The sequence below is a fragment of the Hemiscyllium ocellatum genome, chromosome 14 (genome assembly GCF_020745735.1).
Source record: "Hemiscyllium ocellatum isolate sHemOce1 chromosome 14, sHemOce1.pat.X.cur, whole genome shotgun sequence".
NCBI classification, from domain to species: Eukaryota; Metazoa; Chordata; class Chondrichthyes; order Orectolobiformes; family Hemiscylliidae; genus Hemiscyllium; species Hemiscyllium ocellatum.
Window position 1 is genome coordinate 12,292,683 of NC_083414.1, and position 26,147 is coordinate 12,318,829.

The 26,147-nt window shown below is 45.3% G+C and overlaps 1 protein-coding gene across 2 annotated transcripts in view; it reads right to left on the reverse strand.

The window, feature by feature from the left end:
* sema3b (sema domain, immunoglobulin domain (Ig), short basic domain, secreted, (semaphorin) 3B) overlaps window positions 1–26,147 on the reverse strand; it is a 186,717-nt gene that overhangs the window by 111,929 nt on the left and 48,641 nt on the right. For both annotated transcript variants that reach the window (XM_060835365.1, XM_060835366.1), the window contains exon 4: window positions 18,868–18,930. In XM_060835365.1, the coding sequence (XP_060691348.1) occupies window positions 18,868–18,930 (63 nt within the window). The remainder of the gene's footprint in view (window positions 1–18,867; window positions 18,931–26,147) is intronic.

Below are 26,147 nucleotides of genomic sequence, written 5' to 3' on the forward strand. Positions count from 1 at the left end.
CTCACCTTGACCTCCTTCCACCTATCACATCTCCATCGCCCCTCCCCCAAGTCCCTCCTCCCTACCTTTTATCTTAGCCTGCTTGGCACACTCTCCTCATTCCTGATGAAGGGCTTATGCCCGAAACGTCGAATTTCCTATTCCATGGATGCTGCCTGACCTGCTGTGCTTTAACCAGCAACACATTTTCAGCTGTGACCTCCAGCATCTGCAGACCTCATTTTTTTCCCTATCAATTTGTGCACAGCAAGTTCCCATACACAGTAAAACGGCAACGTGCAGATATCACTAGTATCCATAAAGACAGATGAAGTGGGACACCAGTTTGACTGGGACAATACACCCATCCTGGGACAGGCTAAACAAAGACCCCACACGGGAATTCCTAGAGGCCTGGCATTCAAACCAGAACTCCATTAACAAACACATCGATTTGGACCCCATTTACCAACCTCTCAGAAAAAGGACCAGAAGAGATATCAGCCACTACAACAGACCATGACACATAAATAGCAATTAGGACAGAACACCAGTGCTTCATCGGAGGCTCATTGATGATGTTACCGAGCATGGTGACGAAACGTCTGAGAACAAACCTACCAGCTCAGCGAGCAAACGTACAACCTGACCCACAACCTGAGCTACAAATCTTCCCCAAAAATCAGAGAATCTGTATTTCATGACCTTATAGTAAAAAGACAAATATTGGGCAGGACACTGGGGTGGGAGAGGGAAGAGTGCTCCTGCCTGACTTTGAAATTGTGTCGCAGAACATCTCAACAATCTTCCGGCTGGATGTCCTATTCCTGTTCTGCCGTGTGAGAAACGGCAGCCATATTCACAACAATTCTGAGGAAGGGTCACTGCAGCAAAGACATTAACTCTGATTCGTCTCCACAGATGCTGCCAGACCTGCTGAGCTTTTCCAGCAAATTCTATTTTTCGGTTTCTGATTTACAGCATCCACGGTTCTTCTGGTTTTTTATTTACAACAGTGTCAACACTTCATTAGCTGTACGGCAGTTTGGGAAGGTCAGGGTTAGGAAAGGCGCTATAGAAATGAAGTCACTCTTTCTCAAATATTGTGCTTACTTCAGTAAAAAGAAAGAGTAGGTGGAAGTAGCACAGCAGGATTGCCGGTGTTTTTGGATTCTTTGTTGAAATATGAGAGGTGGTGGTTAAGGCAGCTAGCAGCCCTGTATACGATAGACTACAGGCTCTGGTAGAAACTATCACCAGCCAGTTCAGAAATGGTCCAGGAGTCTTGGCGAGGGGAGAATTGGGGGAGCAAGGAGCTAAACAAAATTGTCATTCATGTTCAGGTTGAATATTTTCATTTGTAACCCCATTTGATTTCTCAAAAGGGCTGCTTTTAAAACGATGCTCACACTTCTGCCTCACGCCCCTGACCTACGGGCATGGTACGTGTGGAGGGGTGGCTGGGTCGGCAGGGGGCTTCCTCATGGGCCTGGCGGAAATGGCCATCAACAGACCTGGGTAATGGGCTCGGGGCCAGGAATGGGCCATAGCACTCAACTCTCTGATGGTGTCCTGTAGTTATGTTCAGATTGTACGGGGCATTGGTGAGGCCTCGTCTGGAGTGCTGTGTACAGTTCTGGCTGCCATGTTATATGAAGGAAACTATTAAGCTGGAGAGGGTTCAGATGGGATTTACCAGGATGTTGCCAAGTATGGAAGGTGTGAGTTAAAGGCTGGATAGCCTTGGATTTTTTTCACTGGCGTGTAGGAGACCTTAGAGTCATAGAGCTGTACAGACCCTTCGGTTTAACTCATCCATACTGACCAGATATCCTAAATAGATCTAGTCCCATTTGCCAGCACTTGGCCAATATCCCTCTGAACCCTACCTCTTCATATCCCCATCCAAATGCATTTTAAATGTTGTAATTGTACTAGCCTCCATCACCTCCTTTGGCAACTCATCCCATATGCACAACCCTACTGTGATAAAGTTGCCCCTTAAGTCCCTTTTAAATCTTTCCCCTCTTATCTCTAGTTTTGGATTCCCCTTGGTAAAAGGCCTTGGCTATTTATCCTATCCATGCTCCTTATGACTTTAGAAACCCCTATAAGGTCAGCCCTCAGCCTCTGAAGCTCCAGGGAAAACAGCCCCAGCCTATTCAGCCTCTCCCTATAGCTCACACACCCCATCCTGGCAACACCCTTGTAAATCTTGCAAGTTTTACAATATTCTTCCTATAGCAGGGAGACCAGAATTGCACACAGTATTCCAAAAGTGACCTCACCAATGTCCTGTACAGCCGCAACATGACCTCCCAACTCCTATACTCAATGTTCTGACCAATAAAGGCAAGCATACCGAATGTCTTCTCTATCCTATCGACCTGTGACTCTACTTTCAAGGAGCTATGAACCTGCACTCCAAGGTAACTTTGTTCAGCAACACTCTCTAGGACCTTACCATTAAATGTATAAGTCCTGCCCTGATTTGCTTTCCAAAATGCAGTGCCTTACATTTATCTAAATTAAATTCCATCTACCAATCCTCAGCCCATTGAACCATCTGATCAAAATCCCACTGTACTCGGAGGTAACCTTCTTCACTCCAATGACACCTCCAAATTTGTGTCATCTGCAAACGTACTAACTATCCTCCTAAGTTCACATGCAAATCATTTATGTCAATATCAAAAAGTAATGGACCCAACACCGATCCTTGTGGCACTCTACTGGTCATCAGCCTTCAGTCTGAAAAGCATCCGTCTACCACCAGCCTTTGTCTTCTACCTTCAAGCCAGTTCCATATCCAAATGGCTAGGCTTATAAAATCATGAGGGGTATAGACAAGGTTAATGGTAGGTGTCTTTTCCTTAGGATGGAGGATTTCAAGACTAGGGGACACATTGTTAAGGTGAGAGGCAAGAGATTTAAAAAAAGACATGTGGGACAATTTATTTTAAACACAGAGGGCAGTTCGCTTGGGGAATGAACTTCCTGAGGAAGTGAAGGGCACAATTGCAACATTTAGAACACATTTTGGTAGATACATGAACAGGAAAGGTTTGGAGGGAAATGGGCCAGGAGTAGACAGGTGAGACTATTTTAGTTTGAATTATGTTCGTCATGGACTGGTTGTACTGAAGGATCTGTTTCCATGCTGTAAGACTATGAATGGCCACTGGGAGGCAGGATGTAGTTGGACCTTCTGATGTGCACCTTCAGAGTTTCGGGGTGGGGGGGGGGGGGGGGGGGGGGGGGGCGGGGGGGGGGCGGGGGGAGTGGGGGGAGATATACCATCACCAACCTAACGATGTTTTGATTAGTTTCCATTGCACTTCTTTAGGTTCCATTGACCTATTTATTTTTGTTGCACGAGAGCAGTCCAACTTGTTTGTTGTATGAGAAACGCAAGAGTAAGAGCAAAAGTGGATTATAACCCATGTTTAACACCATTCATTTTTTAAAAAATGAAATAAAATAAACAGGGGAATTACCCACTAATTAGTAGAAATATTGTCAATTACCACTGTATTCTGTACTTTTAAGCTGCATAGTTTACAGAAATTATTATAGTACTAAAGACGACTATTTGGCCCATCATGTCCACAACAATTCTATTACCTAGTACCATTCACCTCCTGACTCTCCAGAGCCACTCCACCTTCTACAAGGCACAAGTTAGCAGTGGGATGGAATACTTTCCACTTGCCTGGATGAGTGCAGCTCCAACAACACTCAAGGAGCTTAACACCATTCGGGACAAAGCAGCCCACTTGATTGACACCACATCCATAAACATCCATTCCTTCCACCAATGCTCAGTATCAGCAGTATGTACTATCTACAAGATGCACGGCAGAAATTCTTCAAAATGCTGCTTAAACAGCACTTTCCAAATCCACGTATAGAAGGGCATGGACAGCAGATACATGGGAACACCATCAGCTGCACATTCCCTTGCCAGCCTATCATCGTTCCTTCGCTGGGTCAAAATCCAGGAATTCTCTCCCTGGACTATCCACAGCACATGGACGCAAGTGGTTCAAGAAGGCAGCTCACTACCACCTTCTCAAGAACAACTGGGGACGGGCAGGAAATGTTGGCCCAACCAGCAACACCCACATCCCACAAATAAGAGGCAATCCCTGTGTAACATTACTCTCCAAGTAATCACCTTGAAAATCTCAATTAACCTGCTTCCAGCATGGATCCTGGAAACACACTCCAGCTGAACAACCCACAACATGAAGAAGTTTTCTCTCACATCACCCCTACTTTGTTTGCAAAACACTTAAAATCTATGTCCGTGTGTTCTTTTCTCTTTTTTTGAGAGGGAACACCTCCTCCCTATCTAGTCCACCTCGTCCAGTCCACTCATGGCTTTGAAAACCTCAATGAGATTTCCTCTCAGTCTTCTACTCAGCAGGGAGAACAGTCCCAATCTCTTTAACCTATCGTCAATGCTTAAGTTTCTCATTCCTAGAACTGTTCTGGTAAACCACATCTGCACTCTCTCCATAGCATCTGTACCTTTCCCATGATGTGGTACAGTGCACAGCTGTAGACAATACTGTGAACAAGACAGAACCAGGCCGTATGGGACAAGCAAGGGCATTTTGGTCAGAGACCGTTCCGAAACAACGATAAATAAATCAACTTTATTGTGGCTGGGATTTGAATTCAACCCAGGAGCCTGTGAACTCAAACAGACATCGCGCCAGCCAAGTGAAGCTGCTTGGAAAACATTTTACCTCACAAGGTATTAATGCAATAAATCAGTGGGACCGAACTTGTCAACACCTCTATCAATGTAGCAGTAACATTGTGAGGCTGATGAACAACAACTACTGTTTCAATCTCGGCATCCCATTTGGCCTCAGGGTGAACTGTTGAACATAATTACAAGCTGTAGACTGCCTATGTCCACTGGCTCCTCATACCTCAGCCTCTCTAATGGGGACGACAGAGTGGCTCGCGCTGCTGCCTCGCAACACCAGGGACCTGGGTTCGATTCCAGCGTCGGGCGATTGTCTGTGTGGAGTTTGCACATTCTCCCCACATCTGCGTGAGTTTCCTCTGGTTTCATCCCACAGTCCAAAGATGTGCAGGTTAGGTGAATTGGCCGTGCTAAATTGCCCAGAGTGTTCAGGTACAGTAGTTGGGGGTAAAATGTAGGGTAGGGAAATGGGTCTGGCTGAGTTGCTCTTCAGAGGGTCAGCGTGGACTTGCTGGGCCAAAGGGCCTGTTTCCACACTGTAGGGATTCTATGAAACCCTTGTCTGTGTATTTGTCACCGCTCGACATAATGATTCCAACTATCTCCTGGGCAAACTCTCATCTTCCTCAGGTACTGCCCCCATCAACTTGAGCTTATTCCAAAGTCTAATACTTAACTCATACCATTGTCTAGCAATCCGCCCATTTTAAAATTCTCACCCCCGTTTCCAAATCCTTCCAAGGTCCACCCCATCACTCTAATCTCTGTGCTCCTCTAACTCACACCTTGCAAACATTCTCATTTAAATTGCCCCACTTGGATTGGCCAGGTTTTCTGCGGCTTCAATGTTTTGCTTTTGGTAACACTTCTAGATTACAGATTGAAAATTTCACAAGGTGGAAGGGGGGTGCTGTGTTAAGCCATAGAAACTTTGAGAAAGCAGTGGGTGAATAGCAGAGCTGGTCTGGAATATAATCAGTCTGAAAAGGCAGTGGTAACAGATCCAGTCACAACCTCCTAAAAGGAATTGCTAACACACTTAGAAAGGAAAACTCAGCAAGGCCATGGGGAAAGAGCAGGGCCAATGTAGTCGCTTTTCCAAAGAGCCAGCACAGGGGACAGTAGGCCAAATGGCCCCCATGTGCCATTTAAGATCATAGAATCCCCTATACCTTCTGAAGAGTAGCTCACTCCCCTACCTTACCCCTGTAACACTACATTTCCCATAGTCAACCCATCTAACGTGCACATCATTGGACTATGGAGGGAAACCAGAGATCCCAGAGGGAAACCATGCAGACACTGGGACAATGTCTATGTGGAGTTTGCATATTTGCACGAGGGTGGAATTGAACCCAGGTCCCTGGCGCTGTGAGGCAGTGGTGCTAACCACTGAGCCACTGCGCTGCTCATCCCTTGCACCATTTTACCTTGTCCCTCACATGAAGCAAAGAGGGAAATGCCACAATGATTTGTCAATTTAATAAACAATTTGATTCCCCTTACAAAGTTTGATAGGAACCTTTGGAATAATTCCGAATGAGTTGCACAGATGCTCATTGCCAATGCATGGCCTGAATGTTCTCTGGCAAAGACCTGGAAATATTTCAGCACTAAACCCTCAGGTTACACGTGTAACTCCTCAACACCAGCGGCTCAGCCTTCATCAATCCTTCTGTGAATGGGCCGTGATCTAGCGACAAGCTGAGCCATTAGCAGGTTGCATGCCGAGGATTTGAAAGCTTGCCAAAAGTTAGATTACCGCAACCCACCAGACCCTTTCACTCCTCTTCAACGAGCACTGCGTGTGGCCTCAATAAACAACACTCCTTTTCGACCTCCCAGCTCCCAATCTCTTCACAGCTACCTGACCAGTGATGGCAAGCAAATACTGACAAATAAAAGCAATCTTCATCTGGACTGTTTTTCTGGACTCTCTTAGGAAAGTGGGAAGTGTCAAACAGTGGATTGCATTTCACTTTCAGGCTGTCAGAATTCCTCACTCGAGCGATGCGGAGGCAGTAAACACAGGACAGGTGGGCTTTTGATTCAGAGTCCATAGAGCAAACAGGAAAGGAGCACAATACTGGGCACAATAGCAGAGGCTCAGCTTGATACCATTATAAAACACCCCAGCTTTTCTTTATCCTTTCTGCTCCTACTAAGCACACTACATCTCCCATCACTTGTAGAAAACATCACTTGTGTAAACAAGAGCTAAGGGGTGACCTTATAGAGATTTACAAAATCATGAGGGATATGGATACGGTGAATAGTCTTTTCCCCAGGGTGAGGGCATAGATTTAAGGTGATGTGGAGGAGCCTGATGTTGGACTGAGGTGGACAGAGTTAAAAATCACACAACATCAGGTTATAGTCCAACAGGTTTGATTGGATGCACTAGCTTTCGGAACGCTGCTCCTTCATCAGGGGGTTGTGGAGTATAAGATCATTGCTCTAAACACTGTGTCTTACGATCTTATACTCCATAATCACCTGATGAAGGAGCAGCGCTCCGAAAGCTAGTGCTTCCAATCAAACCTGTTGGACTATAACCTGGTGTTGTGTAATTTTTAAATAGGCTTAAAGTGAGAGGGGAAAGAGTTAAAAGGGACCTATGGGGCAACTTTTTCATGCAGAGGGTGGTGCATGTGTGGAATGAGCTGCCAGAGGAAGTGGTGGAGGCTGGTACAATTACAACATTTAAAAGGCATCTCAATGGGTATATGAATAAGAAGGGTTTGGAGGAATATGGGTCAAGTGCTGGCAAATGGGACTAGTTTAATTTAGGATATTTGGTCAGCTTGGGCAAGTTGGAACAAAGGGTCTGTTTCCATGCTGTACATCTCTAGGACGTTAGACTTTCCCCACAGGGCTAAGCTTTATGAGAAATTAGAATTGAATAACATGTCACAGGGCAGCATTGCCTGTCAGTACTGCCTTGTGTGAAAATGTGAGTGAGCAGCTGTGCCCTCTAATGTGGGCCCTGGAACATCTTTTTTAATTCTTTCAGGTAACAGATTTGATTTGTTTTGATTTATTGTCACATGTACTGGAGTACAGTGAAAAGCTTTGTTTGCGAGCAGGACAGGCAGATCATAGTAAGCAAGGACATACAGATCATCAGGTGAAAAAGAAAATACAGACAGAGGCATACAGGTTACACTGCACAAGACAAGATCAACGTTAGCAAGATCAGTGTTATTTTAAGTTAGTGAGTCCATTCATCAGTCTAATAACGGCCGGGAAGAAGCCGTTCCTGAACCTGCTGGTGCATGTGTTCAAGCTTCTGTACCTGCTGCCTGTTGAAGAGGTCGTAGGAGGGCATTACTGGGGTGCAATAAGTCCTTGCTGATGCTGGCAGCCTTTCTGAGACAGAGAGCTGTGTAAATGGATGGGAGGTTGGCTTCCATGATGGTCTGGGCTGTGCACACCACTTTCTGTAGTTTCTTATAGTCCTGGGCAGAGCAGTTGCTATACCAGGCCGTATGTACCCAGACAGTGTATGTTCTATGGCGCACCAGTAAAAGTCGGTGAGTGTCCTTATGATATGCCCAATTTCCTGAGCTCCCTGAGGAAGAGGAGGTATTGTTGTGCCTTCTTAACCATCACACTTACATGGGAAGACCAGGACAGGTTGTCTGTCATCGTCACCTCTAGGAACTTGACTCTCTCCACTCTCGCAGCCGCTGCTCCATGGATGTAGGTGGGGAAGTGTTCTCCTCCTTTCTTTCTGAAGTCAATGATAAGTTCTTTCATTTTTCTGACATTGAGAGAGAGGTTGTTATCGTTGCACCATGTCACCAAGCCCCCTATCTCTCTTCTGTGTTCTGACTCAATGATATTGTTTGATACCGTCCTACTTGCAGTAGTGTCATCAGCAAACTTGTAGACGGCTTTCATTCAGAATTTTGCAACAGAGTTGTGAGTGTATGAGGAATGCAGTAGAGGGCTAAGAATGCATCCTCGGGGGCTCTTGTGTTGAGTGTTATCGTGGAGGGGGTGCAGTTGTCAGTCTTCACTGATTGTTGTCTGTGGGTCAGGAAGCTGAGGATCCAGTTGCAGAGGGTGGAGCTGGGAACAAGGTCTCTGAGTTTTGAGATTAGTGTGGAGAGGATTATTGTGTTGAGGGCAGAGCTGTAGTCAATGATTTAGGTGTCCTTGTTATCCAGATTTTCCAGGGATGAGTGTAGGACTAGGGAAATGGCATCAGCAATGATCGTATTGAATGGAGGATCAGGCTCAAAAGGGCTGAATGGCCTACTCCTCATGGTTACGTTTCTACACAAATGCCCACATGCTGCTGTCTATTGCACGCTTCTCCCCAGCGCCAAGCCTGCGCCGGAATGGGATGAAGTCATTCAGCAGGATTGTGAACCAGTCCCACAGAACCACAACCCCAAGTGTAATGTCTAGCAGGTGGTGTGCAGCAGAACAAGCAGAGAGTGTGGAAGTTACCGCATTCAGCTGTGCAGATCCCACAGCACCAAGCCATTAATGTGTGTCTGAATGTTTCAAACTGTGCCAAGTGATTCTTGCTACTCAGCAGAGCTCAGATTGTGTTTCACCAGGACTAAGACTTAAACTTCTTTGTAACTCTTAGAGAGATCACGTTATAGAGGAATTATCCCAAGCTTGTAGAAACAAGTCTGAGAGTAATAATAGTCAGGATCAGTGAGGATTGCAATAAATGAGTTAAGGCCCAGTGATCTGTTTCTCGATGGCAGTACGCACACCATGCAGAAGGCTGAGAGTTCAAGTCAGACTCACGAGAAGGTAAATGGGTCTGAAATCCTTGGTTGATCCCTCTGCAGCACAGCGCACTGACATTCTAGAGAGCTGCCTAGCTTGGAAGGAGGTGAAAGTTTGACCATTTCTAGTACACAATAAAGCAACACTGTTTGTATGGAGATGTCAGTGTTAAGTCAGGAAAGAGGGAGAAAGAGAGGCAGAGGCAGAGAGAGAAAGCTTAGTTATTCTCTCAGAAGAACCTGATGGAGAGACCTCAATTAAGCAGAAATCGGAATGTTTTTCTTTTTTTTGTTCAGAATTGCTTGGGATTTGCAGTTCAAGGAATGTGAGGGGGGAACATTCACCTCACCTGCTCCCCTCTCATCCATCCCCCTCAGCTGGAGGTCTAACTACAGCTGGGAAGGAATAGGACTGTTCAGGCCCACTTCCAGGAGCAATGGCACCTCCTTCCTATATTCCCCGGATATCCCATCCACTTTGTTGGGAAGTCCAACAAACCCATCTACGCTGATCAGTGAGACATTGGATGGGGGTGAAGGTGAGGGTGGGTTTGAGAAGGAGACACACGCACAGAGCGAGAGAGCGAGCCAGAGACACACAGAGAGGGAGGAAAGGTGGGGGGGGGGGGGGTGAAGAGACACTCTCTCTCTCTCTGAGACAGAGACAGGAATGTTGAATATTTGGAACTCCTACAGCCCAATGTTAACTCACCCTCAAAACATAGAAGCAATAGCAGCCCTTTCCCCTTGGAGCCTCTGTTCAAAGCACAGTTTACAAAACTGGGAAGTTCACTAAACAGCCTTTATAGCTGCAAAAGGTTTTATTTCAGATTCCTTACAAGGATAACTGCTGCCTGTGTCTCTTCGAACCGTTCAGTAAGTCAGGACTGCTGTGTATTCTCAAGGTGAAGGTAGTATTCAAGACCTCAATTTCAGATCACTCTTGGTTGGGAGTTCAAGTGCCAAAGTACAGGTTTTTAAAGGATAGATTTGATTTGCTTTGATTTTATTGTCATGTGGACTCAAGTTCAGGAGTACAGTGAAAAGTGTATGATGTAATCACACAAAGTGCCATCTTAGGCACAGCTACCTAAGTACAGAATCTTAAGAACAAGGTAGAAGGAAAGAATCAAGTTAAATATTACAGTCATTATATTATAGAGTAAAACATAAGAAGTTTAGAAGTTACACAATGCAGGCGTCCTTTCGATGGGTCAATTGGATCAGTGAGCAAGTTCAAAGGGCACAAGAATAAACTACATAGATGATGCCTGAAGTCACAGGTAAACCTGAACAAGTAAAAGGTGACACATCCCCTTCACTGTGTATTTCTGGTCTCAGAGATTGAACACACTTGTACCTCTAAGTTTATCCTAATGACATGGTGCCTTCGTAGTAAACAAGGCAATAGTCTGGCTCCTTCACAAAGTCAGTGAAGCTGCTCAGTTTCTCAGTCCATTAATTCATCACCAATGTTTCGACTCTTCCTCTTCTGAAGAGGTCACGGAGCCAAAGCATCTACTTCTCTATCCATGGATGCAGCCGGAGCTGCTGAGTTTCTTCAGAATTCTCTCTGTGCTTGTTGGAAATTCCCACATCGTCGACCACTTTAAACTTTGACAGACATTCAGGCCATCATTGGTGCCTTGACATGAGGCCACTTTACAAACGAGACAAGGCAGCAGTGAAAGGCTGAAACTGATGAAAAGCAGCTTCCATTGCCCTGAAAAGGAGATTGGTGAACTGGTTGCATTTTTGATTGCAATCCAATGGCTTCCCTGCTCATTGGTACTGGTGCCAAGCCATAAAAAGTGACCACATTGATTGGGACCCAATTGACAGAAAACCTCAAGCGTGCATAGGCAGAATGAAGGAGTTGCAGTCAACAGCACATCCTGAGAAATATTTACTCGACCAATCTCTGCCCAGCAAACAAATTCTGTTCTAATGACCAATCCCCAAAGTGCTCCGAAAATTGATTTGCACATTCGCTTTGCCAGCCTCACCAAACTCCCAATGGCTTCTGCTATCATTTTTTCTGCTGTTTACCAGTAACAACATCACATGTCAATGCAGCACCTTCAAGTGCTCTCAGGCATTTTCCAAGACGACAATGCTTGGCATCAAGTTTCCCAAAGCAATTTTTTTTTAGATTAGATTACTTAGAGATTACTTAGAGTGTGGAAACAGGCCCTTCAGTCCACATTGACCCGCCGAAGCGCAGCCCACCCATACTCCTACATTTACCCCTTATCCAAGAGGTAATTTAGCACGGGCAATTTAGCACCTGACCCGCACATCTTTGGACTGTGGGAGGAAACCGGAGCACCCGGAGGAAACCCACGCAGACACGGGGAGAACGTGCAAACTCCACACAGTCAGTCGCCTGAGGCAGGAATTGAACTCTGGTCTCTGGCACGGTGAGGCAGCAGTGCTAACTGCTGTGCCACCATGCCGCCCACCAATATTAAGGCTGCTGAGTAAACTGTAGATCAATATAGATTAGTTTTAAGGAACGTTAGGAATTGGCATGCGGAGAGGCTTAGGGAGGGAACTTCACAGAACAATCCCGTGCGGCTACTGTGAAGAATTCAAGCTGTCCATGCCAAGATTTATTCCTTGATCAACATCATTTAAGGTCTGGGGGTGACAGTGTTGGACTGGGGTGGACAAAGTCAGAAGTCACACAATACCTGGTTACAGACCAACAAGCTGACTTCACCTGACAAAGGAGCAGTGCTCCGAAAACTTGTGATTTCAAATAAACCTGTTGGATTATCACCTTGAGTCGTGTGACTTCTGACTTTGAATATCATGCAAAGCAGATGACACGGTCATTGTCATGTTGCTGCTAGTGGAAGACTGCCAGTGTACAAACTGGCTGTTGTGTTTCGAAAATCAACACTGGGTAATACTTCAAAAAGGGCTTTTATTGGCAATGAAGCACGCTGGGACATCCTGAGGTCATAGCAAGGTGCTACGTAAATACAAATTGGGCTCCTCGGAGCACAACCACTTCAGTTTTAACCAGGAGTGTGTAGAAAGTCTTGGCACCTTGCCTTTGTGGTGTGAGAAATCTCAGTTTATAGATCTCAACAACTATGCGCCTGACCTGTTCAAAATCGGAGTCTGATCAAACTAGAGATGTAGAGAGTTGGCTACTGACGACAGGTTTGGCAGTTAGCTTAATACAGAGACAATTTATGGGAAATATTCCAACTTCCTAACAGCTCTGGCCCAACCCACCCATTAAAAAAAAATGTAAATTGACAGACGTTTGACACATTTTTCCAGGTATAAAGGGGCTATAATTTGACTTAAAAAGACCCAGGGCCCAGATTATTTTCCAGCTTTGACTGAGCTGATCAGCCTCTTGAGATGAATTAATTTCTCATCCTCTCTGTTCCTCACTCACCTTCCCCTCTTCTGCCTCACACCAACCCTTTATCACTCATCATTGGGGTGGCATGGTGGTTCAGTCAGCACTGCTGCTTCAATTCCAGCCTCGAACGACTGTCTGTCTGGAGTTTGCATGTTCTCCCCGTGTCTGCGTGGGTTTCCTCCGGGTGCTCTGGTTTCTTCCCACAATCCAAAGATGTGCAGGTAGGGTGAATTAGCCATGCTAAATTGGCCAATTTAAAATGCTAGGTTAGGTGCATTTGTCAGGGGTAAATATAGGGTGAGAGAATGGGTCTGGGTGGGTTACTCTTTGGAGGGGTCAGTGTGGACCTGCTGGACTGAAGGAGAAAAAGTGAGAGCTGGAGATCAGAGCTGGAAAAGCACAGCAGGTCAGGCAACATTCAAGGAGCAGGAGAATCGATGTTTCGGGCAGGAGCCCTTCAGGAATGTGAATTCCTTCAGGATTCCTGAAGAAGGGCTCATGCCCGAAATGTCAATTCTCCTGCTCCTTGGATGCTGCCTGACCTGCTGTGCTTTTCCAGCAACACATTTTCAGCTCTGTCCCAGCCTGTTTCCACTCTGAAGGGATTCTAATTCTAATATCCTGCAGATTTATTCCCTTTCCACCAACGCTCTATTCACCTAGCCACAAGGGGCATCATATTCCTCACTTGTCAAGCTCAAGACCCCCTGTGGTTTATGTTATTCTTTCATATAAAATTCGGTCTTTTCTGACATCCACCTCATGCAATGGGGGACAAGATTTTATCCCATTAAGACACAGAACTTGGTACAGTGGATGCTGAAAGAACGTTGCCCCTCATGGGAGAGGCTAGAACGAAGAGACACACCATTTTAAAAAGAAACAGCTCACATTTATGATGGATAGGGCAGCACAGTGGTCAGCACTGCCGCCTCATATTGCCAGAGACCTGGATTCAAGATGGCGGCAGAGTAGCAGTACGGAGGTCCTGTTTGGGGTTCATCTGCTCTGTCAGCTTTTACTTTTTGTTTTAACCTTTTTTCTTTTACTAGTTTTTCTTAGTTTTATCCATTTTATGTGAGATGCAGGTTTGTGCAGTTAGAGGAGAGCATCGCTGAGGAGATTGAGTTACCACAGGGAGGTCGAGCGCAACATGGTGGCCAGAAGTGTCCCAGTGTCAATAGACTTTATGCCCTCGACATAGCCAGAGAGATTCCTATCTAATTGCAGTCATTCTGACCAGGGGTGAGAGCAGGAACAGGCAACCCCAGGCAGTCTGTGTGGGTGAGAGTGGGTTCAGGCAGCCCAGGGCAGACTGCAGGGGAAGAGAACAGGAACAGGCAAGGGTGGGGTCAAGCCCTTGTGAGGAGTGTAGGCCCAGCATGGCCAGGTGCTTAGGGACTGTGGTGCTGATCTGTTGTTATCTGTGTTTCTTTGTTTTTGTAAGAAGAACTGTAATGTTTAACTTTTGCAATTTTTCTTCATTTCTCTGCTTTGTAACAAGATTCTGTACCTAGATACCTTGTACCTAAGAGGGTGCCGTTTGTGGAGACTTGTAAACTTTTCACTGTAAGTCCATGTGTCAGTAAAGCTAACTTAATTCAATTCCACCCTCGGGTGACTGTCTGTGTGGAGTTTGCATATTCCGCTGGTGTCGGTGTGGGTTTCCTCCAGGTGCTCTGGTTTCCCCCCTTAGCCAAAGTGGTGTGGGTTAGGTAATTGGCCACGCTAAACTGGTGTGTATTGTGCAAGCCAAGTGGATTAGCCATGGTAAATGTGGAGATAGGGTTGGAGTCTGGATTTGGTGGGATGGTCTTCGGAGGGTTGGTGTTGACTCAATGGGCCAAATGGCCTCTTTCCACACTGTGGGGATTCCATGAAATGCCATCTCAGAGAGCCCCTTTGGAATTTCCCTTCCTCAGAGAACAGTAGAGGTGGAGCCAATTTATATTTTGAAGCAGAGGCACATTCTTGACCAATGGGGAGTCAAAGGGTATCGGGGGGTAGGCAGGAATATGGAGTTGAGGCCACAATCAGACAGTAATGATCTAAATGAATGGTACAGCAGACTGAAGGGGCCAAATGGCCTATTCCTGGTCTGTGAGACATACAAAAAAGTTTTTTGTGATCAGAAACTTGGGCCATGTTAACTATAGTCGAGAGTGTATTGCTGGGCAAGGACAGAAGGTCAGGCAGCATCTGAGGAGCAGGAGAATCGATGGTTCAGGCATAAGCCTTTAGGGCTTATGACCTGAACGTCGATTCTCCTGCTCTTCAGATGCTGCCTGACCTGCTGTGCTTTCCCAGCACCACACTCCCAACTCTGATCTCCAGCATCTGCAGTCCTCACTTTCTTCCTGTTAACTATAGCCTCCACCCTGATTGTCAACTCTCCCATTTTTCAACAGTTTCGCTCATCTCAGTGTGCTTCTTGGTGCAAGTCAATGATTTTCTGAGGTTTAATCGTATTTCACCAAAACTACAAATGTACTGAAATAACTCTGCAGAGCTGAGTATCCCCTCACCAAGACATCTTTTAATTATGCGCAAAGAGTTCTTGACAATTATCCAGCTCCCTCGGAGGAGCAAAACCTTTGACCCTCCTGTTTATATCCATCAGTCAGTCCTGCCTGATTGGACCAGATTAACAGTCCCAGTCAGGGAACTCACATTCTCAGAGGTCCATTTGGCTGACCTTGTTACAATCACTACTCACACCACACGTACGTACACTCCTTTCTGTACCTCACCATTGACATTGAGGTTTGTCACACCTCCTCCTTCTCCAACAAAATCTTTCAGAAGACCAAAGCTGTGGCAGTCCATACATCTACCCATCAATTTTCCCTCTCTCCTGAAATCACCCAGTTTAACATTCCTTCTCAATTTGCATGTCTTTTCGATTCTCATTCTAGTTTCCACAACCCCCTTTCCTGTTTTTGCAAACTCCTCCAATCTCCGCACGTCACCAGTTCTAGCCTCTCAAATGGTGTTGCCAATCTTCCAGCATTGATCGGAGGTCTCCAGCAATTAAAGATTAACCTCAGGGCTGCTACAGACAATCCTGAAGAAAATTCATTATGCATTAAATAATACACTAGGAGTTTCTTTCATTGTTTTTGCACACATTTTGAACACAGTTGTAACTATCTTAGTTAGTTCAAAAAAAGGGCCGTTTGACCTAGAGATAATTGGAGGTGGTACAGGCAACAAAACCATTGGAAATTCATCTTGACAAAGCTGTCAATCCTATGTACACAATCTCAATATTCACCGCTCCATCATTGGCAGCCAAATCTTTACTATTCAGGTGCTAGGCACTGGAATGCTCTCTTAAACTTTCTGGAACGGTCTCCTTTAAGATGTGTCTTCAAAGCTGACCCTTCGATCCACCACCACCTACAACACCTCACATCCTTCCAACAGCACTTTCCCATGCAATCACTAAAGTTAGCTCAGTTGGCTGGATAACAGACTGACACCCAGCGTGTGGGTTCAATTCCCACACTGGCTGAGGTGACCTTGAAGGTCCTTCTCAATCTCAGCCCTTGTCTGAGGAGTGCTGACCCTCAGGTTAAACTCACCACTACTGCTCTCTCCAGTGACGGAGTAGCCCTCTGGGGCAACAGTGGCTTTACCGATGAACCCTCTTCCTTCCTCAAATCTCTAAAGTCCCAGACACACTTCCAGGTGAAGCAGCTATTTCCTTGTATATCCTTCGGTCTTGTCTTTTATTTACACTGCTCACAATGAGACTCCTTTCTGTTGAGGAGACCCAACACTGGCAGGATGACCACTTCACGGAACACCTCCACTCAGTCCACAAGCATCAACCCACTTCTCGTCACCGGCCATTTTAATACCATAAGACCATAAGACATAGGAGTGGAAGTAAGGCCAGTCGGCACATTGAGTCCACTTGCCATTCAATCATGGCTGATGGGCATTTCAACTCCACTTACCTGCATTCTTTCCGTAGCCCTTAATTCCTTGAGACAACGAGAATCTATCGATCTCTGCCTTGAGACATTTAGCGTCCCGGCCTCCACTGCATTCTGCGGCAGTGAATTCCACAGGCCCACCACTCTCTGGCTGAAGAAATGTCTCCGCATTTCTGTTCTGAATTTACCCCCTCTAATTTTAAGGCTGTGTCCACGGATCCTAGTCTCAAATACATCCCACTTTCACACTCTCATTCTGTCCTAGATCCGCTGCATTGTTTTGGTGATGCCCAACACAAATTGGATGACCGGTTTCTAGTTTAGATTAGATTCCCTACAGTGTGGAAACAGGCCCTTCAACCCAACAAGTCCACACCGACCCTCCGAAGAGTAACCCACCCAGACCCATTTCTCATCTTAGGCACATTTTACAGCCTCCTGAACTCAATAGGGAAATCGACAACAACTTCAGACCACAAACTCCAAGCTTCACTTTAACAATTTTCTTTTCCTCCCAGTGTCTGTATCTTGTTTGTGTTTTTGCTTTCCAGGAACAGCTGACCTATACTATTAACAGAGGCTGTTGATACATACACTGGCAGGTTGCGACAGGGAGACAAAACAATTTATAGAAAGATAGTGAGTGTTAAAGTAAGTGGGCACAAAATTGGCAAATTATTCTGTTGGAAAATGTGACATTGTTAATTTTGGAAGGGAGAACAAACCAATAGAATATTATTTAAATGCAGACAAACTGCAGAAAGCTGCAACACGAAGGGACTTGGGGTCTACCTGTGAAGTAAACACAGAGCTAGGCACACAGGGACAGCAGGTAATCAGGAATGAGGTAAAAACAATGACTGCAGATGCTGGAAACCAGATTCTGGATCAGTAGTGCTGGAAGAGCACAGCAGTTCAGGCAGCATCCAACGAGCAGCGAATGTCAGCCCTTATTTCAGGGAGGTTCGAGTATCAGGGTAGGGAAGCCTTACTGCATCTGTACAAGGTGCAGGTGAGAGCACATCTGGAGTACTGTGGGCAGGTGAGAGCACATCTGGAGTACTGTGGGCAGGTGAGAGCACATCTGGAGTACTGTGGGCAGATTTGGACTCCTAACTAAAAATATTTCAATAGCGGCAGTTCAGAGGAGCCTCACAGGGAATGATTCATGCTATGGAGGCTTTGTCTTATGAGCAAAGGCTATTCGGGTTGGGACTCTGGTCACTGGAGTTTAAAAGAGAGAGAGGTGACCTCATTGAAACAAATAAGATTCTCAATGGGATTGACAGGGTAAATGCTGAGAGGACGTTTCCCATTATGGGACAGTCTAGGACCAGACAACATAGTCTGAGAATACACAGGCACCAATTCAAGCCTGAGATAAGGAGGAATTTCTTTTCTCAGAGGGTTTAGTGTCTTGGGAGCACCTTACCACAGAGAGCTGTGGGGGGTAAGGTCTGTGTGTATAGTTAAGGCTGACAGAGATAGATTCTTGATTAAAGTGTTGCTGGAAAAGCACAGCAGGTTAGGCAGCATCCGAGGAGCAGAGAGAAAAAAAAAAATCGACATTTTGGGCAAAAGCCCTTCACAGGAATAGAGGCAGGGTGCCTGCAGGGTGGAGAAATAAATGAGAGGAGGGTGGGGGTGGGGAGAAAGTAGCATCGAGTACAATAGGTGAACGGGGGTGGGGATGGAGGTGATAGTCAGAGAGGAGGGTGGAGCGGATAGATGGAAAGGAAGAAAGGCACGTAGATCAGGTCATGGGGACGGTTCTGAGCTGGAGTGAGGTGGGTGAAGGGGACAGTGAGGAAACTGGTGAAGTCCACATTGATGCAATGGGATTGAATAGATCGAGATAGATTCTCGATCAGTCAGAGAACCAAGGGTTACAGGGAAAGGATGGGAAAGTGGACATGAGCAACGTCAGATTAGTTGGGTAGGGGGGTGAAAAAGAGGGAAAGTGTCATTGCCAAGCAGAAGATGAATGACCGCCCACCATCACCATCACCACCACCTACCCACCCCACCCCACCCATCCCGTCCCCGACTGTTCACAGTCATCACCGACTGTCAATCAGAAGTAGTTGTACTCACATGCAAGTCCTTGCCCGCCCAGTTGCACTCTTCCCTCCATTCCACAGGGGCTGGCCAGTAAATCTGTAAGAGAGACAACTACAGTGAGGTCAACTGAGCAACAGCCAGTCAGGTCAACACCAGCCCCACCTAGAAAACCACAGCCAAAAGCTTCAGAGCAATCACTTACACAGTTAAAGCCAACCTTTCAGTATTACAGGAACACACGGCTGGCCGACGTTTAACCCTTGGGTCCCCAAATTCACCGGAATCTGCCACTCTACTGTGTTTATATGTCTCACTAGCAACACACAGAGTACAGAAATGGTAGCAACTGGGTCTGCACTATTCACTGCAGTGACCCATACAACTATACAGGAGAGAATGTATCAGTTAGGATTATATTCACTGGAGTTCAGGAGCATGTGGAGAGACAATCAGATTCTAACAGGGTAGATGCAGAAAGGATGCTCCAGATGACCAGGGAGTCCAAAACCAGGGGTCAGAGTCTGAATTATGGGATAACTTTCTTTCTATTGTTCCATACTTTATAAATCAGGCAGGAATATTAAGGATAGGAGAAGGTCTTTCAGCCTGGAGGTGAATACATGGATTGGAGATAAATGCATGACAGTCTCATCATTCTGTGGCCAATCATGGAGCACATTGAGTAAGCAGCAATCCCCCATTTACCTGCAATGGACAGATCAGCCTTCGCCCCTGTACGATGGACAAGACCATTTCCACACATAGGCCGAGGTAAAGATTAGATTAGATTAAATTCCCGACAGTGTGGAAACAGGCCCTTCGGCCCAACCAGTCCACACCAACCCTCTGAAGAATAACTCACCCAGTCCCATCTCCTTCTGACTAATGCACCTAACACTATGTGCAATTTACCATGGCCAATTCACCTGACCCTCACATCTTTGGACTGTGGGAAGAAACCAGAGCACCCAGAGGAAACCTACATAGGCACGGGGAGAATGTGCAAACTCCAGACAGAGAGACAGTCGCCCGAGGATGGAATTGAACCTGGGTCCCTGGTGCTGTAAGGCAGCGGTGCTAACCACTGAGCCACCGTGTCGCCCCTAAGAGGAGCAAATTGTACCAGGAGCTGCCCCCAATAAATGGGTAATATCTATATAGAGGCTGCTTTTCACAAAGGGGCATGCTGGTTCAATGGTTAGCCCTGCTATCTCAGTGCCAGGAACATCAGTTCAATTCCAGCCATGTGACACTGTCCATATGGAGTTTGCACATTCCTCTAGTTGCGCCAGTTTCCTCTCACAGTCCAAAGATGTGCAGGTTAAGCAGGTCAAAAGTGAAAATACAGGGCGGGTCTAGGTAGGATGCCCTCCAGAAGGATTGGTGTGGGCTGAATGGCCTGCTCCCACACTTTAGGGATTTTTACAAATAATTTAACGACCAATAAGAAATCTACTATCACTTCCAGGGTGTCAAAAGAAAGAAATGATTTGCACCTTTCACAACCTCAGGACATCCCCAGTACAAGGTACTTTGTGATCACAGAGGTGTGCTCATTACAGTTATTTGGAAAAAGTGCAGCAGCCAACATGAGGAGAGCAAGATCCCACAAACAGTCAACTTGAGTGAACCTGAAAACCCGTAGTAGTGGAGGGTCAAACATTGACCATGAAAAATACCTCTTTTTTTTTTGATTGATGCCAAGGGATGCTTTAAGCCCAGAGATAGACTGCTTTTCTTATGGTGGCACGGTGGCTCAATTATTAGCACCGCAGCCTCACAGCACCAGGGACCCAGGTTTGATTCCAGCCTTGGGCGACTGTGTGTGGAGTTTGCATATTCTTCCTGTGTCTGGGTAGGTTTCCTCCCACAATCCAAAGATGTGCAGGATGGGCGAATTGGCCATGCTCAATTGCCCATAGGGTCCTGGGATGTGTAGGTTAGGTGCATTTGTCAAGGGGTAAATATATGGTAGGGGAATGGGCTGGGTGGGTTACTCTTTGGAGGGGTCAGTGTGGACCTGTTGGACTGAAGGGCCTGTTTCCACTCTGTAGGGATTCGATGCTCCAGTTTAAGCACCTCCTGAAAGACAGGTCCTTCAGAACCAGGTCTGGACTGTCAGCTTAGGATGACATTTTGAAGTTATTTGGATGAGAAGTTGTAACCATGACATAGTTAATTCACAGGTGAGAGAGCGCTACCAAACGAGTTATGGCTTATTTCAGAAAATGCTGCTAAATCCATTCAGTCAGGTTAATCAGTCACTTTAATTAGCTGGGAACTGAAGTATACTAAACAGCATTACATAATAAACCCAAGGGACTGGTTTAATTCGCTAAACATCCACGTTGGTGCAGCGATGAAAAAGTGCTTCATTGAAATGCCTCCCAAGCAAGGCCATGAATTTCTCACAATAATTACTGCCTCAAGTTGGCAATGAGTTTGCTTTCTGAGACTACGCTCTAATCTTATTATTTTCTGTCAAAATACATGATGTCACAGTCAATGAGAGAAGCCATCTGGATTACCAACTCAGTGAATGATAGAACAAGCTCTCTGGCAATAAATAAAATTACTTCCTCCAGCCCCTCCCTTGAGGCTTTTCACAGTCGTGTGTCCTGTGGGCTGATTAGGCCAGACCAGCACAGCAATCCCAGTTTGGCAATAGCTCTGAAGATTGGGCCATAAGATGTGGAGGTAGAATATGCCATTCAGTCCATTGATTCTGCTCCATGTTTTTGAATGAGATCGCTGACCTGATAACCCTCCATTTCACTTTCCTGCCTTTTCCCCAACCCCTCGATTCCCCTAAGTGATTAAGAATCTATCAGCCTCCAACAAACCTTAATGACCCAGCCTCCACTGCCTTCCGCAGTAAAGAATTCACAACCCTCACAAAAAAAATTCTTCCGCACCTCTGCCTTAAATGTGCAACTTCTTACTCCGAGATCATGTCCTCTGTTCCTAGACTGTCCCACAAGGTCTCCCACAAATGACAGCATGTAGTCTGTCATTTCCCCGGAGATTCTTGTATGTTTTAATAAGGTCAGCTCTCTCACTTCAAAATTCAAAGTAGCGTCAACGATGGTTCAGTGGGTAGCATGCAGGGCCAGAAAGTTACCGATTCAAATCCTTCCTAATGGACTTCACAATACCGACAACAACTGTCTTATTTAAGATAGAATGGATTGGTTCTTGAATGGCAAGAGGGTCAAGGGTTACAGCAGGAGAATAGGGTTGACAAACTTATCAGCCATGATCGAATGGCAGAGAGCAGACTCAAATGGGCCAAATGGCCTAAATCCGCTCCTGTATCTTATGGATAGCTTCAAATGCAGGGTCTGCTTTCACGTGGATCCCATTTCCCGAACCCCTCCGCAGCCTCTGAATTGGTACGCTGCCGATCAAATTACTTAATTTTGATTGAGCCAAAATTAACAAACATATGAATTAGAGAAAGTAGGCCATTTGTCCCCAGGAATCTTTTTAACCATTCACAGCTGACCTCTGAATTTTTGAAGATCACTTTCATATCTACACCTGATAATCTTTATTTCCCTTGCCCAACAAGAACTTACATACTGTTGCCTTTGCAATATTCAATGATTCTGCCTCCACCTCTGAGGTGCACAATGTTTGACTTATTTTGTCACATGTACCTACGTATAGTGAAAAGTTTTATGAGCAATACGGGCAGATCATAGCAAACAAGGACACGCAGAGTGCTTAGCACAGGAGGTGCACAGAGCAAAGGCAACATTATTTGAAGTTAGGCAGGTCCACTCAGCTAATACCAGCAGCTCCAAGCCTCAAATAAAACCATTCTCCTCATCACCATCCTAAAAATGTGGCTGCTAAATTTTAAACAGTGCTCTCTAGTTCTGGATTTACAAGAAACAACATCCTTGCCACATTCACTTTGTCAACCCAACTCCAAATCTTAAATACTTCACTGAAGTAATCCCTCACTCTTTGTTAACTCCAGTGAAAACAAACTTAGTAAGTCTGACCTCTCCTCAGAGGACAACCCACTTGTTAGTTATCAAGGGCGGCACGGTGGCACAGTGGTTAGCACTGCTGCCTCACAGCGCCAGGGACCTGGGTTCGATTCCTGCCTCAGGCAACTGACTGTGTGGAGTTTGCACGTTCTCCCCGTGTCTGCGTGGGTTTCCTCCGGGTGCTCCGGTTTCCTCCCACAGTCCAAAGATGTGCGGGTCAGGTGAATTGGCCATGCTAAATTGCCCGTAGTGTTAGGTAAGGGGTATATGTAGGGGTATGGGTGGGTTGCGCTTCGGCGGGTCGGTGTGGACTTGTTGGGCCGAAGGGCCTGTTTCCACACTGTAAGTAATCTAATCTAATTTACCAAATGCTGTTTGAGTACGTACAATGCATTTATTTCCTTCCTTAAATAAGGAGACCACTCTACTCCAGATGAGGTCTCACCAATGCCCTGTACAGCTGAAGCATAACATCTTCACTGGTAAATTCAAATCCTGTTAGAAAATAAGGATGGTGCTTGATTACTTACTGTAATTACTTAATTACTTACTGTAGCCACATATAAACATTTGGTGACTCATACACTAGGCTACATCTGCATCTTTGAATTCTGCAATCATTTAATGTTTAAATAATACTTACTCTTTATGAAAAAAGAAGAACTTTCATATTTCCCACATTGTACTCCATCTGCCAGATTTTTGCCTGCTTACTCAACTCATCTAGATCCTTCTGTATTCTGCATAACTTACTTTCCCACCTATGTTAGTATCATCTGCAAACATAACTACTGTGCTTTCATTCACCTCATCTAAATCGATTGTAAAAAGCTGGGGGCCCCACACAGACCCTTATCTGTGTCAACTCCATTGTCACATACTGTCAATCTATAAGAGACCTATTCATTGACCTCCATTGCCAGCCAGCCAATTTTCTATTGATTGCAAACATGTTACCCTCCATACCATTCGATAATGCTTTTCACTACAGCTTTTTACGTGGAACATCTCAAAAGCCAAGTACAGTATGTTAATGGCCTCCTCTTCATCCAGTGTCTGTTACTCCTTCAAAGGACTGCAATAAATTGGTTAAAAAGGAATTCCTTCTTGCAAAGTCGTACTCTCTCCCCCTGATTACCTTGGGTGTTTCCGAGTGCTTAGCTATAAACACTTCAAGTCTCAACTCTAACAATATTCTGATGACAGACACCAATCAATAGCTTCCTGCTTTCCGCCTCCCTCCCTGCTTGAATAGAGTAATACATGCTACTTTCCAGGCTGATGGAACATTTCCAGAATCTAACACATTTTGGAAACTTATGGCCAATGCATCTATTACCTCATTAGCGACCTCTTTTAAAATCCTCGAATGAAATGTTTTAGGAGCCAGGCTCTTCTCAGTCCACACAGTCATCAGTTTCCCTGGTGATTGCAATTTCACCAGTTGCTTTCACTTTTCGATTTACAACTATTAGTGGAATTGTACACTCCATGGTAAAGATAGAGGAGAAATATTTGTTCATTTCATCTTCCGTTTCCTTACTATCTGCTATTTCCTCCAGTAAAACATTAAATTGAAGAAATCATCTCTTAAAAACAAAATGCGGGCAGAGGATGACCTAATAGATATGTTTGAAATGCTGGGAGTTTTGTTTTAGGGTGGATATGAAGGGAACATTTCCTCTGGTATTGACAAGTGAGCCAAAAGCCTTCCATATAAGACAGTCATTAAGAGACCCATTGGGGAATTCTGAAATAAAAACCATTTCACCCAGAAAATGGAGAGAAAATGGCAAACTCACTACCATAGGAAGGTAATGAAGGGAATAGTATTGAAGTGGTAGATATGGGCACAATTACAATGTTTAAGTGACATTTGGATAAATACATGAACAGGAAAGGCTTGGAGGGATATGGGCCAGGAGCAGACAAGTGGGATTAGTTTAGTTTGGGATTAAGGTTGGCATGGACTGGTTGGGCCAAAGGGTCTGTTTCCGTGCTGTATGATTATGATTATGAAAGGGACATAAACAAACGAGAGAGAAGAGCAAAGGAGGGTTACAACGGTGGATTTAGAGAAGAAAAAAAAGGAGGGACAAGTGGAGTATCGGGTATCATTGCTTTGCCAGGATTGTTGTAACTGTACCTTTATCCACTATCGTCCTACAGACGGTTAGTACACGGGGTAAACCCCTCTGCTAATTTAAACCAGCCACACAGAAAAGATGCACCTTGTGCTGTCACCTGTTAAAATTCAAGAGGCACAGAACTATCCCAGAGGTAAATATTTGAAGTAGCAATCAACAACTTTAAGTCTAACAGAGAATATTAACCAATAATTATTTACAACTCCTTTCTCTTAAACTATCTTCTACCTCCCCCTCTATAATACTGGTCCGATAAAACAAAAATCCCAATTGCGATTTAGAAAAAAATTAATCACATTTCAAAACCAGTCAGCTCTGCTGAGTTTCCTCTGTAGATTCTCTCTCCAGGTTGGTTTCTAATATGGTTGTTATATGTAGGGGTATGGGTGGGTTGCGCTTCGGAGGGTCGGTATGGACTTGTTGGGCCGAAGGGCCTGTTTCCACACTGTAAGTAATCTAATCTAAGTTCTACTGAACAAACTTCTTCCACAGGCAGGTACCTTTGAGAGCTCTGAAACTAGCAGCCTACATCCGTTGGTCTTTTGATAGTTTTCCTTGCCACTCTGGCTAACTGTTCAAAATGTCTGGTATTTATCCCCTAAAACATTGGATCATTTCACTGGTTTTAATATTATCAAAGTTCTAAATTCAAACTTGATTGGAGTTTGGGGCATAATTTAAACCGATTGGCCAAATCTGATTTTGTTTTTGTCTCATGGCAACCCAGCTACTCTAGCTGTTTTGACCAAATGTTACATTGTTACCTTGTTCCGGACTCTGTGCTTCTAAGTCCTTGCTAGCTTTTCAACTGTCTTAAAAGGTTCGGGGGCGGGGGGGGGGGGGAGGAAAGGAGGAGGAAGGGGTGGAGACTGGAAGAAAAATGAAGCTGGGAGGGTTTTCAACTCAACACAGACGGCATTGCAGTGCTGCCTGGTACCAACACAAACATCAGCGAAGCTGCATGTCAATCAATCAAATATAGGATCATTTCAGTGAATGCACTCACTGTCGCCCATCAGCTTGGTTTTGATTAGCAGTGGAATGCAGCCTCATGTATCAGACTGAACAGCTACCTGAGAAACAAGTCCTCAACCACACCCCAACCATTAAACAGAGAGAGAAAGATAATCAGGGAAATGCAGAGTTGTTTCAGCTGGTTACAGGATAT